Source organism: Tupaia chinensis, unplaced genomic scaffold, assembly GCF_000334495.1.
Source record: "Tupaia chinensis unplaced genomic scaffold, TupChi_1.0 Scaffold139491_1, whole genome shotgun sequence".
Lineage (NCBI taxonomy): Eukaryota > Metazoa > Chordata > Mammalia > Scandentia > Tupaiidae > Tupaia > Tupaia belangeri.
In genome coordinates this window covers 362,560-376,227 of record NW_006199376.1, presented here as the reverse complement: position 1 = coordinate 376,227, position 13,668 = coordinate 362,560, and the positions used below count along the sequence as shown (strand labels likewise).

General features: G+C 34.1%; 1 protein-coding gene across 1 annotated transcript; it reads left to right on the top strand.

The window, feature by feature from the left end:
- Positions 1 to 2,987: 2,987 nt before the first annotated feature.
- On the top strand, positions 2,988 to 3,935 carry LOC102496212 (olfactory receptor 52E8). The gene has a single exon (XM_014593030.2). It carries the CDS (start codon positions 2,994 to 2,996, stop codon positions 3,933 to 3,935), a length of 942 nt encoding a protein of 313 aa, XP_014448516.1. The 5' UTR covers positions 2,988 to 2,993.
- The last annotated feature ends 9,733 nt before the right edge of the window (positions 3,936 to 13,668 follow it).

Sequence of the window (13,668 nt, the reverse complement as noted above, 5' to 3'; positions counted from 1 at the left end):
GAAATTATGCTCAGTAAAATAAGTCAAGTATAGAAAGACAAATGATGCATTCTGTCAGTTGTATGTGTAAAAAAAAAAAAAAGAATTTACTAAAAAACGGAGAGTTGAATGGTGGTTACTAAGAGTTGGTGGAGGGGGCCCAGCAGTTATCATAATGGCTATGTCGCTGGACTCCCATGTAGTCGACCGTGGTTCATGTCCTGGACGTGGTGGCTTAAAACTCACGCCGGGTGCATGTGCATGCGTGCCCAAGATTCCGAGAGGAGAACTGAGGAGAAGGGATTGCGGCATGACCATCCCCCCAGGGGGTCATTTCTCGCTTTCTGTCTCTCTGTCTCTCTCTGTCTGTCTGGCGAGTGAATGTGCCCTATAGCAAAAACCTCTCAAAAAAAAAAAAAAACAAACAAACAAAAAAAGAGTTGGTGGAGATGGGAGATACTGGTCAAAGAATATAAAGCTTCAGTTAGACAGAATGAATAAATTCTTCAGATCTATTATATAGCATGATCATTATAGTTAATAATAATGTAATACATTTGAGAATTGCCAGCAGTGAATCTTACATGTCATCAGCACATAAAATGATGAGTATATGATGTAGTGAATGTATTCATTAGTTTGATTTATTTATTTCACAGTGTACACATATATCAAAACATATCACACAGTATACCATAAAATTTTAGTGTCAGAATAGTTTAATAAAGCTAGAAAATCAAGTAAAATAAAGAATACTTTTTTATGAAAAGCTATTCATAATAACCTCTTATGGTCATTTCTAAAGTTCAGTACTGCTAATTTTTTCTGTCTACACTTTCTAGGATTCATATTGCTAAGAGGTTTCAATCTCGTGAATGTTTTAGAAAATTTTTTTTTGCCTTTTTTGAGCTTTTCTATTTTGTTTGTGTTCTACTTTACTATTTTTCCCCTCTGTTTAATTGTGTTCAGTTTTTTTTATTTCTATGTTTATTTTAAGTGGCTACTTAATTTTCAGCATTTATTCTTAAGCACATGTATGCACTTAAAGGTATAATATTTCATCTTGGACAGTATATTTAAGAGGTTTGGATTGGATAATGTGGAAATTAAAGGGAAAGGAATGAATAGATGGCTAGAGGTTGAATCCATGAAAAAATGTATCAAATTTTTTAAATGGCAAAAGTAAATATTTTATAGGACTATGGAGAAGAATTTATGAGTTGAGAGAGAGAGACAGAAAGAGAGAGAGAGGGAGAAAGAAAAAGAGAGATTTGATAGGAGAAACGGAAGACAAAGACAAAATCCCAAGGGTTTACTAGAAACTTAGCCATTTACTTTGGAAATGAGAAGTCAAACACATTATTTCAGTGCCAATAAAGAAATTTAAAAAAAAAAAAAGAGGAAAAACAAGAAAACAGTGATCAGTTCTTGCCTTGTTTTCTTAGAATAAAGAGAAAGAGACTGAGAATTCTCTAGAGTCTCTTAATTAAGCCACATTAAGTTCTCCAAGATACTATGGTCCTCATCCCAGGAGAAGTCAGGCTACAAGAAGAATATAAGTACCTTGTTTTCAGTATAATAAATTATATGCCTAAAATATGCCAAGAGATGTTTCTTAGAGACTCAGAGGCTGAGGTAAGTTATGTCATACTTAGGCTGTGAAAATAGCAAGAATGGTGAAGAAAGGGCTTATGCCAAGCTAGTATGGAGAAATACAGGAAAGGTGAAAGTTTATAAACAAGGTGAAGAAGGAATGCACACATAAAGTCTCACATGTGAAATTAAAGTGTGAAAACTGATGAGGAAAGAATTGCACCAATCAATCTTGTGTCATCAGTTTACCTGTTGTTTCTAACTGTATACACAGGGATATGTGACCAGCATGAGGGTTAGGACTAGTTATCTTTGTTTTCTAGAAATGTACCATGTATAGCAAAGGTGATAAGAACATGCATTTGAATTTATGAATTTATGAATAAATAAATCATAAAGTATGGTCCTGTAAAATAGACTTTTGTGAAAATAGAACCCTGAGGTAGAATGATGAAACAAATTTGATGGGAACCAGGTAAAATTTATTTTCTGAAATATGACATTGAAATTCATTGCTATTCTGTCTTAATCAATTTTTCTGTTTATGAACATTTTAAATGGAGGATAATTAGGTGGAAAACCTTTTTTTTTCAGGCATATGAGTAAAAATGTCTCTTCTCTTCTTTGAAGCTGACCATCTAGTGTTCATAAACATTCATAAAAATGCATAACCACACAAATAGCAGATTACACATGTGATTGAGTTTTTGGGAAAGTAATGACACATTTTTACATAGACAAACCTGTCATGACTTTCCCAAAAACCTAATACATTTTAGGAATTTTATATTTCCAAAAAGGAAATAGTCAAGATTATAAATACCAATAAAATTGCCAAGCAAACACAGAAGGCAAAAATATGTATATATTCCATATATACAGCCCTAGGAACTTTATTTACTTTTTTTAAAAATTATTTTACTTTATTTATTATCATTATTATATGTTTATTTTGACCAGAGAGAGACAGAGAGAAAAAAAGGGAAAGTAGGAAAGCAAGCCTCCAGGTCCAGGTCTCAAACTGTGGTTGACCATATGGGAGTCCAGTGCCTTAATCACCCCACCATTTGCAGGCCCCCTAGGAGCTTTATTTTTCCTATTTGCTTCTAGTAGACTCTAGGTTTTGAATTTTCAACAAACAGATGACATTCTTCTGCCATTTCTTCTGTGTATCAGTCTTTGTTAGTAGGTAGGTGAAGGGGCAGTAGAGTAAGACTGGTTAAATTCCTCATGCTATATGAAGTTAGGAAGATGCTATTGAAAAGTAGATAGTTTACCTTCTTTATAAAAGGGAAAATAAATATTAAAATGTCATTTTGCATTTGAATAGGAATCTGGACAAAGGGAAAAGTTGAGTAGAAATCACTGATGGGACATGAATAATTGTCTCTGGAAGACACAAATTATTTGTGACAGAAAGAATGTCTATGTCTAATGACACTGAATTCCATCCTTCTTCATTTCTGTTGCTGGGTATCCCAGGGCTGGAACAGGCCCACATCTGGATTGGATTCCCTTTCTGCTTTGTATATCTTGTTGCACTTCTGGGGAATACTGCTGTCCTCTTCGTGATCAAGACTGAGCGCAGTCTCCATGAGCCCATGTACTACTTCCTAGCCATGTTGGATTTCATCGACTTGGGCTTGTCCACAGCCACCATCCCCAAAATGTTGAGCATCTTCTGGTTTGGTCTCAGGGAAATATCTTTTGGAGGCTGTCTTTCTCAGATGTTCTTCATCCACTTCTTCACCGCCATGGAGAGCATTGTGTTGGTGGTCATGGCCTTTGACCGTTACATCGCCATTTGCAAACCCCTTCGATACACCATGATCCTCACCAGCAAGACCATCAGCCTCATTGCCGGCATTGCTATCCTTCGGAGTCTGTACATGGTTTCTCCCCTGGTGTTTCTTCTCCTGAGGCTGCCCTTCTGTGGGCACCGAGTCATCCCTCATACTTACTGTGAGCACATGGGCATTGCCCGCCTGGCTTGTGCCAGCATTAAATTGAACATTATGTTTGGCCTTGGCAATATTTGTCTCTTGTTGTTGGATGTGCTTCTTATTGTTCTGTCGTATGTCAGGATCCTCTATGCGGTCTTCTGCTTACCATCCCGAGAGGCTCGGCTCAAAGCTCTCAACACCTGTGGCTCTCACATTGGTGTGATCTTAGCCTTTTTCACGCCAGCATTTTTCTCTTTCTTAACACATCGTTTTGGACATAATATCCCCCAATATATTCACATTTTCTTGGCCAATTTTTATGTGGTAATTCCACCAGCACTAAATCCTGTAATTTATGGGGTCAGGACCAAGCAAATTCAGGAGCGAGTGATGAGGATTTTTCTGAAGAGAGATCACTAGCCTATGGGAGGCTGAAGGTCTGTTTTAGAATTTAGGTTTATTTCTTTATTAAAAGTAATTATCTGGAGTCAGCAGGTGGTGTGGTGCTTAAGGTGCTGGACTCCCACATGACTGATCATGGTTTGAGCTCCAAACCCAGTGACTTGAAAATCATGTTGCATATGTCTACATGCATGCCCAAAATCCTGAGAGGAGAAAGGAGGAAAAGGAATTGTCCCCGGGAGATGATTTCTCACTTTACTTCCCTCTCTCTCACTCTGTCTCTTTTCAGCGTGAGCACATGCCCTATGGCAAAAGTCTAAAAAAAAAAAATCATTGTCTATGTGTAACCCAATAGAAGCAGGAAAGCAGAGCAGAATGTTGCAAACAATAACATTATTTATGAGCTGAAACTCTTGCTTTAAGGGCCATTATGATAATATTAGACTTTGCATTAAAGTTACTTTTATTCTCATTTAAGTTATTGAATTCTCAAGATAGCCCTATAGTATGTATACTTTTGCCATATTTGTGCTGAATATATCCATAGCTAGGAAAGTGAAGTAATTTGCTACAAGGGCGGATGAACTAACTTGTTCCATTTGCAGAGATGCGATCTGAATCAGACTATTATTTCAAACTGATCAGTTTCATAGTCTCTTGGTTAAAATTCTAAAATAAAAACTATATCCTTTGACTCTGTATTAGGTGTATGTATATATATGTGTGGTATGTTGTGTTTATGTGTAAGTTTGTCTGTATGTGGTACCAAATTGATTTAAATGATTGCTCATAGGTTAGAATAAGTTCAAATGCTGTTCAAATTCACCTGCCTTGTGTAAAATCTTTGATAACACTGATTTTAAATACTTAAATATAAATTTAAAATGTCTTCAGAATTGTTAGCATGTAAATCAATGGCTCAAAGGGCCTCTGTTCTAAATGGCCATTCTTGGCCTCCACCCTAGATGGTCATTCTGGGTGCACATGGATACTTAGGATATAGGAAAACTTTGGAAACATTGGGGAAATCTCTGTGTCCAGTAATTCAGTCTTTAGACAAGATACTAGCTTGATTTTGCTTTACTTCAAGGAAAACACCTTACATAAATAGCCTTGTTTTTCACAAGTAACTCAAAGATAATGGGTAAAAACAAATAAGAGACACAAAGTGAGAAATCACACACCCTCAGGAGGGTGGCCATGCTGCATTCCCTTCTCCTCTGTTGTCTCCATATCCTGGGCATGCACACACATGATCCTGGGGTAAGATTTAAGTCATCAGGTCCAGAATATGAACCACCATTGACTACGTGGAATCCAGCAACGTAACAATTACACCATCTGCTGGTCCCAAAACATTAGTTATTAAGTAGAAGTTTAAGGGTTTATACTTTGGTATTTTGTATTTTATGGTATAAAAAAGGTTTTCTAGTGAGCTCATATGCCCTATAGCAAAAACCTCTCAAAAAAAAAAAGTCTGAAATATAATTGCATCTGTTAACAACTATATAATAACAAAATACTTCTAGATATTATAAAATGAATGTTAAAATTCTAAGATGATGGTAATCAAACTAGAAATTAGAGAAATTATTATGTATCCAAAATACATAGAGAAAATTATGTTTTTGGTGAATAAAAAATTTAAAGAGATGTCAGAATGTGTTTTTGTTTAAGAATAGTTTTGTCTGATGTAGAGGATGTTTGAAAATTGTTTTAGAGCAAGTGAATGAAAAAGGAATATGATAGATTAAGTTAATATAAAAAGTTGGAAAAGAAAATGCAGAATCTTGAAAAGTAAAACAGTGTAATTGACTAAGTTTATTCAAAAACACTAATAAAGACTAAAATTTGTTTTATTTTGTTTTTATATAATACTAACAAAACTAAATAATTTTTTTAACTTTTTGAGTATGAGAAAGAAAAGAATTCTGTGTGTCTTTGGCTGTCTTAATCAAGTTACTTAGCTACTGTAGTTAAAAAGTCTGATTCTACTCTATTAAAGAGTAAGTTTTATTTTAATAGCTGTTTTAAAAACTTTTTAATTGTCACTTTGGCTAAGAAAATGAAAGGTAGTCACAGTGACCTGAACTTGCTTTGGTCCAGTGTTGAAAACCTTTGATATTTGACAGACTTCACAAGTCAAATTTCAGTTCCAGTTTAAGTCTTTTGGCCTTGGATTCATTTGATTTTTCACTGTCTGTCCATCTCTTTCTGGAGAGTGTGGCATGTGTATTATAGCAAAAAGGGGGGGAAAATTAAAAAAATAAAGTTTTTCCTCTGAAGATTCGAAAGGTATAATTACTAATAATTTTACTTACAGGGGAAAAATAGAAAAAATTGGGAGGGAGATAGTTTAGAAAGAAGGCCTTAAATGTAAGCTCTTTATTATTATTTTATACATCCAATTGCTATACATCATTTAACTTGTAGAGAGAATTTACCCAACATGAAATACACCTCATACCAGTCCAGTGGAGAATATTAAATATGTTACCATCAATGGGTAATAAACCATTTCTGTGTCCCACAAATGTCTTACTTCCCTACTTTTCTCTTTAGTTTCCTTCCCTACATTTTTCCCCTTTTCCACCCTCTTCCACAGCCTTCAGTGTCCATAACTATTTTCAATTATTTTATGCCCTCCAATATTTTAGTATACCATAGACTGTAGACAGTTGATATATGTTAAGTGGAGGCATACAATGTATCTCTTTCACAGCCTGGCTTGCTTTACTCAGCAATAAATCTTTCATATTCCTCCACTTTCTATCAAATGCCAGGGCCTTGCTGTTTTTTATGGCTGAATTGTGTTGCATGGAGTATATGTGCCACATTTTTTAAATCATTCATCTGTTCATGGACATTTGGGTTGGTTCAATGTCTAAGCAATTGTGAATAATGCCACAGTAAACATAGATGTACAAGCACTTTTCCAACTGTGCATTCTCCAATTCTTTGGGTAGTTACCTAGGAATGGAACTGCTAGATCATTTGGTAGTTCTATTTGTAGGTCTTGGAGAAACCTCTATATTATTCTCCACAGTGGCTGGACCAATTTACATTCCTACAACAGTGTAGGAGAGTTCCTCTTTCACCACAGCCCTGCCAATACTTGTCATTTTTTGTATTTTTAATTTTCACCATTCTGACGGGAGGTTGGGTGGTATCTCATTGTGGTTTTAATTTGCATCTACCTTATGATGAGAGATGTTGAGCATTTTTTTCATATGCTTTTTGGCTGTTTGTTTGTCTTCCTTAGAGTTTTTTGTTCAGTTCGTTTCCCCGTCTTTTAATTGGGTTCATCATTTTTTGGGGGGTACACAACTTGAGTTCCCTGTGTATTCTGGTTATCAGTACTTTACAAAGATAGGGAGTTTTAAGCTGAAAAAAGGGAAAGAAGATGGGAGTGCAGAATCAAACTCCACAATCTCTGTTTCTGAGAAATGTTTCAGTTGCAAACTGAGCAGTTAAGACCTTTGCTGCTGTTTTTTGCCAAACTCATAAAATCTCAGGGTCAGTTGGTTTATTTCCTGAAGAGAAGAGAAACATGGTTGTTCAAGATATGGTCACTGTTATTTCCGAAGATTCAGGCTAGTGCTGAATCTTCTCAAGCTGTTTATTTGGGTGGGATAGATTGGAAACAATCCAGGCATAAAGGAGACCAAATGAAGAAGAGAAAACACTTCAAATTACTACTTAACCACTTAGAGACAGAGAGAAATTTGGCAGACTCACTAAGTGATATTTATTTCTAAGCGATATTTATTTCTAAGTGATAATTATTATGTGAAGTTGGTTATGATTGTAAACACACAGGTGGCATGTTGAGACCCATCAAACAAGGATACTAAATTAAGCTATGATACATGATTTATAGAGAAAGTAGTCACTGGGTTACTCTCTAGGTGACCAAGGAGAAGCTGGACGTGCTGTGCAGAAATAGTCTGTGTCTTCTATCCATGGACATAAAAAAATAATTAAACATTCTCTGCCCTGAAAGTAGGGTTGCCACAAAGGTGTGTTCTATGAATGAGAAATTGAGCTGACAGATGAATATATACCTCTATGGTTTGGATCTTCTTCAAGGAAATGTGTTAAAACTGAATTAAAATGGAGCAGTACTATGACCTTGGCTCAATTTCTGTCATTTTCCTATGATGGATACCAGAGAGTTAAAATGGAGGACTCATATTCTTGGCTCCAAATGAGGTTCTAGTTGTCATCAAGAGCTTTTCTTCTTGGAGCCAGAGCAGTGACACCGCCAGACAGTTACCAAAGGACTTTCGACTGGGAGACTGTGGTAGTACTTGGTTTCATCCTCAGAAAAGAGTCTCAGACCATGAGAAGGTAGCTAAGTGAATTCTAAAGAAACCTATGGGGACAAGATAGGTCCAGGGGATTAAGGAGATATAATGAACTCAAGCCTGAGGGAGTAGCAGGATGTAGGGAGAAAGATACCAAAGGACATGGGTAGAGAGATAGCAACATAACCTGGCTGAAATAGAAAAGTGTTAAAAGAGTGAACTGATAGATAGCATGTTTTATCAATAACATTGAAATACGGAAAAGTCTCAAACACAAAATTTACCCATCTTTGTTGTTTCAGCATCTTAGCCTGGTTTTATTTATTTATTTATTTATTTATGTTTCAAAATAAATAATTTTAATAGTTAAAAAACATGTACTTGTGTGTGTGTAATAGAGAGAGATTTTGTGTGTTCATAAAATGTAAATGGTATTTGTTAATTAAATTGAATAGGATGGATTAAATCAAAGAATATATCAGTGTTTGAACTAGCATTTTCCAAATAGTGATGGAGAAGATTTATTCTCCTGACAACCTTTTCTTTTTAAATTTTTTATCTATCTATATCTATCTATCTATCTATCTATCTATCTATTTATTTATTTTATTTAACCAGAGAAGGGCAAAGTGAAAATGAGAAAGCAAGCCACCAGGTCCTGGACTCGAACTTCTGTCAGCCATGTGGGAGTCCAGCATCCTTAACCACCACACCACCTGCCAGCTTCCTGACAACCTTTTCTTACCAAAAAATTATCTCTATATCTAGTATGGGAGAGAGTAATATTGGGTTGAGGGAAAAGATATGAAGCATTTTTGAAAAGATATGAAGCATGTTTTCATAGAAAACAATGACAAGAATTTTCTGACAACCCGATAAATCAAAAGATAGATGTACATATCATCTGGTACACAGAGCTTATTTGGGTGATAGTAGGAAATTTTTTCCTTGAAGTCATGACTTCTCTGAGGATATAAAAAGAAGAGTCAAAAAACATTAAAATGGTAGTGATAAGGAACAGGGAACAGACAATTAAAGGGCATCCCAGCTCCAGGAAATGTGAAATAGAACTGTAAATTAAAGGACTTTTTGATTTCGATGGAGCAATGGGTGTGAGGATTAGTTATTTAATCTGAGAATTTGATATTAATGTGAAGATTAAAGCCTTTATGTGAGAAGAGAAATTTGAATTATATACTGCAGATGATGAGAGAGCTAAAAACCCTTTTGCACAAAGAGACAGAGATGGGCTTGCAATTTGGAAAAAAATATTTGTTATCTTAGACAATAGGCTAGAGCAGGACTAGTTTTTAGAATCTATACCTTGGATTAAATTTTTCTGTCAGTGACAGGGTTCTGGCAATTTATTCCCTTTGAGAAACTCCTGATAATAGTGAGACTCTTGCCTATTCTATTATTTTATTTATTTTCTTTTTTTATTTATTTTTACATTTTTTCACATTTACTTCACATATCAAAAAAATTTTGTTCAAAATCCATAGTTCTTGACAGCTAATAAATAACTTTCAAAATTTCAAAACATTGAATTTTAAAGATAATGTCCAAAATATTTCTTCTAATTTTGTTTAATTTTGTTTATGACTTTATAAAACAGAGACATTATGGTTTTAAATATTTTTGAGAAAATATTTACATGTCAACCACTTGAATTGTTGAAAAGCAAACACCCAGCACATGAGTCACACGTAAATCTTCTCAATTCAGCCCTGCCTACTAAGTATTCTGTGATATACCATCTGCTAGCAAAGATCAGTCTCTTTTTCTTCCTTCAAAGTCTTTCTCAATATAATCCTCTGGTGTGATTACTTTTTTGCAAACTCTACTGATTACAAGTATTATCTCTTTCACAAGAGGAAATCAGATTTCTTATCCTTTTTATTTTGTGCATCTAGCATAGTTATCGGTTACAAAGTTTCTATAAACACATAGAAAGCTCCTCTTCCTCACACCCTGACAATGTCCTATCCCTTTTGCTCCAGAACTTGGGGAATTTTTGTTGCTGCTGAAATTTAATATTGTGTCTTTCTAGCCAAGTATTCTGAGAAACATGATAATTAATTACTTTCTAAATGACTAATCCAATCCTTGAAGCCTTAGAAGGATCGAAAATGAGAGTCATTCTAGAATTCTATTGGCTCTAAATCTCTAAGACAATTTTCAGAGGAGATACAGTCTGACCCAAGTCTGGGTCTCAGTTGAGAAAGGAAAATGTGAGGAATAACTATTCTAGATCATTAATAAATTTCAGTATGCAAGAACAGATTAGCCATATAAAAACTAATGAATGAACAAATGAAAAAAGAAAAGAAAAATTCTGATAACTTTGTTTTGATAAGGATCTTGCATATCGTTTCATCTTTATTGCACATATTACCTATTTTGTGTTTTATATTTTATTAAAATAATTTTTCTATTTTTACCTTCTCTTGTATTCTACTTTTATTTAGTGAATTGAAAAAGTATTTCACTTATCCTGTCATATGCATCTCCCTCTGAGTACTGATTTGAGTGAATACCAGTCATATTTCTATGTTGAGATTTTATTTTTTTAAATTAAAATATGTTCTAACTTCTCTTTAGGTTCTCATTTCAAGTCATCATTTATTTTCAAATGTGTATTTAATTTTTAGACAAATAAGTTAGTAGGGTTGTATATTATTGTTTATTTCAAATGTTATCTATGTGTGTTATCTATTTGCTATGTGTGTTCATGCTTGTGTGGCTTTAAGAAATGATTATTGAACAATATTCTTGATGTATATAAAGGGAGTGTGCATTCTCTAATTTTAAAAATTGACATAAATGTCTCTGTATTGACTGACATGCATGGTATCCCTTTTGAAAAAGTAATGTAATACACTGTAAAGTTATATGTAATCCAATGTAATATAAAGAAGATTATGATAATAATAAATAAAAATAAAAATAAATAAATAAATAAAATATAAAAAAAGGTGAAAACCCCGTTTATTAAAAAAAATTGACGTAAAATAGCTGTATGTATTTATGGGGTGCAGTGTGGTTTTTCCATACAATATACAATGTGTAGTGATCAAATCAGGGCAATACACCTATCTATCATCTCAACCATCTATCATTACTTTGTGTTGTTATCACTGGAAATCCTCTCCTCTGGCTATTTTAAAATAAATGATAAATTGTCACCAACTACAATCACTCTCCTATGGTATAGTGCTGTAGAACTTGTTCTATTTATCTACTTCCTCTCTTCTATTTGCTAACCGAAGTCTCTCCTCTGCCCTCCACAGTCCTCTTCTTCCCCAGAGTTTAGTATCCATTATTTAACAGTCCACTTCTATGCAATCAAATTTTTTAGCTTCTACTTTATTTTCATTTATTTTGTGTACTCAAATTTATTTCTGATAAAGTTTAAGTCTCTTTCTATGAATTTTGACACATCAATGACATTTTTATTTTTAATGCCTGTTGCTGCATTTGTTTTGAAGTTATATATTTATATGGATAAATATTATCCACTCTCATATATCCTCTCTGTGTTAAAAATAATTATTAATTTGATTCTTATCATTTTGAGACAGGAATTAGACCCAATAAGTAGGTAAAATAGGGTAGGGATCCCCAAGGAAGAATCATTATGATAGGAAATGGACACACACACACATACACATAATAAATAAATTTTAAAAAGAAAAAGCATAATATTTGCCATGAAAATGAGGTGTGGATTGTGGAGTCGTGTAAAGTATGTACCTCAAGTAAAGGAAGAAATGAGTGACAAGAGATGGGTTTAATGAGAAATTCAAGGGCAACATACCATATAAATGTTTTATTGAATAACGTGACTAAAAAAAGGAAGAGATGACTTGATTAGAGTTTTAGTCTATGAAGTAGACTTATTGAGGAAGTGGCTTAAATGAAGAATTAAATGTGTTTAAATGGATTACAGAAAAAAGCTTAGATATAAATACTTTAAGATAGGTGGACTGGAAATGTGAGAAAACTAAGGAATAGTGAGTGAGGGAGAGAGAAAGAGATAACTGATTGACAAGATAATAAAAAATATAGAATAGATACGAGACAGCAAACCAGGCGTTAATTAGGGACTTTGAAATTTAAATTGAATACAGAAATGCATACAAATTATTTTAGTTAAAGAACAGATATTTAGGAAAACAAAGAACCATTGGAAAGTTTTTGTCCTTTAGTCTAAATATAAGGGAAAATAATATTGTAAAGCAAATTTCCAGTGTCTTTTAATTAATCTCTATCAATCCCTCATAGACAGGACAGTCTCAATCTCAGGGGAATAAAGGTCTTAATAAAAGCATAAATACCTCTCTTCAGCAGGTTAGATTGTGTGCCCCAATTGATGCCCTTTGGTGTTCCAACATGTGCTTTTTAGAGATTTAGAAATGAAGGTAAGTCATCTGAAGGTTTAGTAGTGAAATACAGTAGGAGTGATGGAATAAGGTTTATGGCAAAAGTGCAAAAAGGTGGATGACAGAGTAGGGAGAGAGAAATCATAAACATGTTCAAGACCATCCAGGACTACGTATATTTTCCTTCATATGCATGTTACTATGACCCTATAAAGTCTCCCATGCAGAACTAACAAGACTGTGAACATGTTGAGGAAAGAGATGTATTAATTTATCCTCTATCTGTTTAGCGATTGTTTTTGAATCTATGTAGACATACCCAAATATGTCAGCAAGAGGCCAAGGGCTATGTTTCCCAATGTTTATAAAACAGTAGCAAGTATAGTAAAGGTGATCTGTAGATGTTTATAAATAAATTTATGAAGACATGAATTATGAAGCATGCCCCTAAGAAATAGAGTTTGTAAAAATTGGACTCAGGAATGTAATGATGAAGAATCTGATAGAAGGAATGAGATTTCATGCTACAATGGCAGCTATGAGAAAGGAAGATGAACAGATATAAAATGAGAACATTACATTCTCCTCACTGTCATCTGACACAGGACTTGAAATGAGGTGTGTATTTAGGTTGTGGTAGAGGTGATTGGATTAAGGTAGAGTAAGAAAGTGCAAGGTTGAAGAAATGGCTGTTGAGTATAATTCTGTGTAGGGCTTCACTGTTAGGAGGTCACAAAAGGGGGGAGGGTATACAACCAAGACTTCTTTCTGTATCCAGCACAGATTGGAAGATAAGCCAATAAATTTTGAAATAATAGGTCAGTATACAGTTGTAGAAAGACTAAATGACCGAATGCTTTGAGAAATGTTTATGATCTTGAAAATAATGTTTTCCACAGATAAAAGGAAAGTCCATGTTTTAAAATACTTTTTAAAAAATTTATTTTGTATCTTTCCACTTTACTGTATGCATTTATTACTTCGATCATTTCTTTTGTGGATACTATTGGGTCTTCTATGTATACAATCTTGTCATCTGCAAACATATTTTCAGCTCTTCTT

What these genes read in the sequence shown, in the direction of transcription:
- LOC102496212 (XM_014593030.2), top strand. Translation starts at nt 2,994, where the DNA reads ATGTCTATGTCTAATGACACTGAATTCCATCCTTCTTCATTTCTGTTG.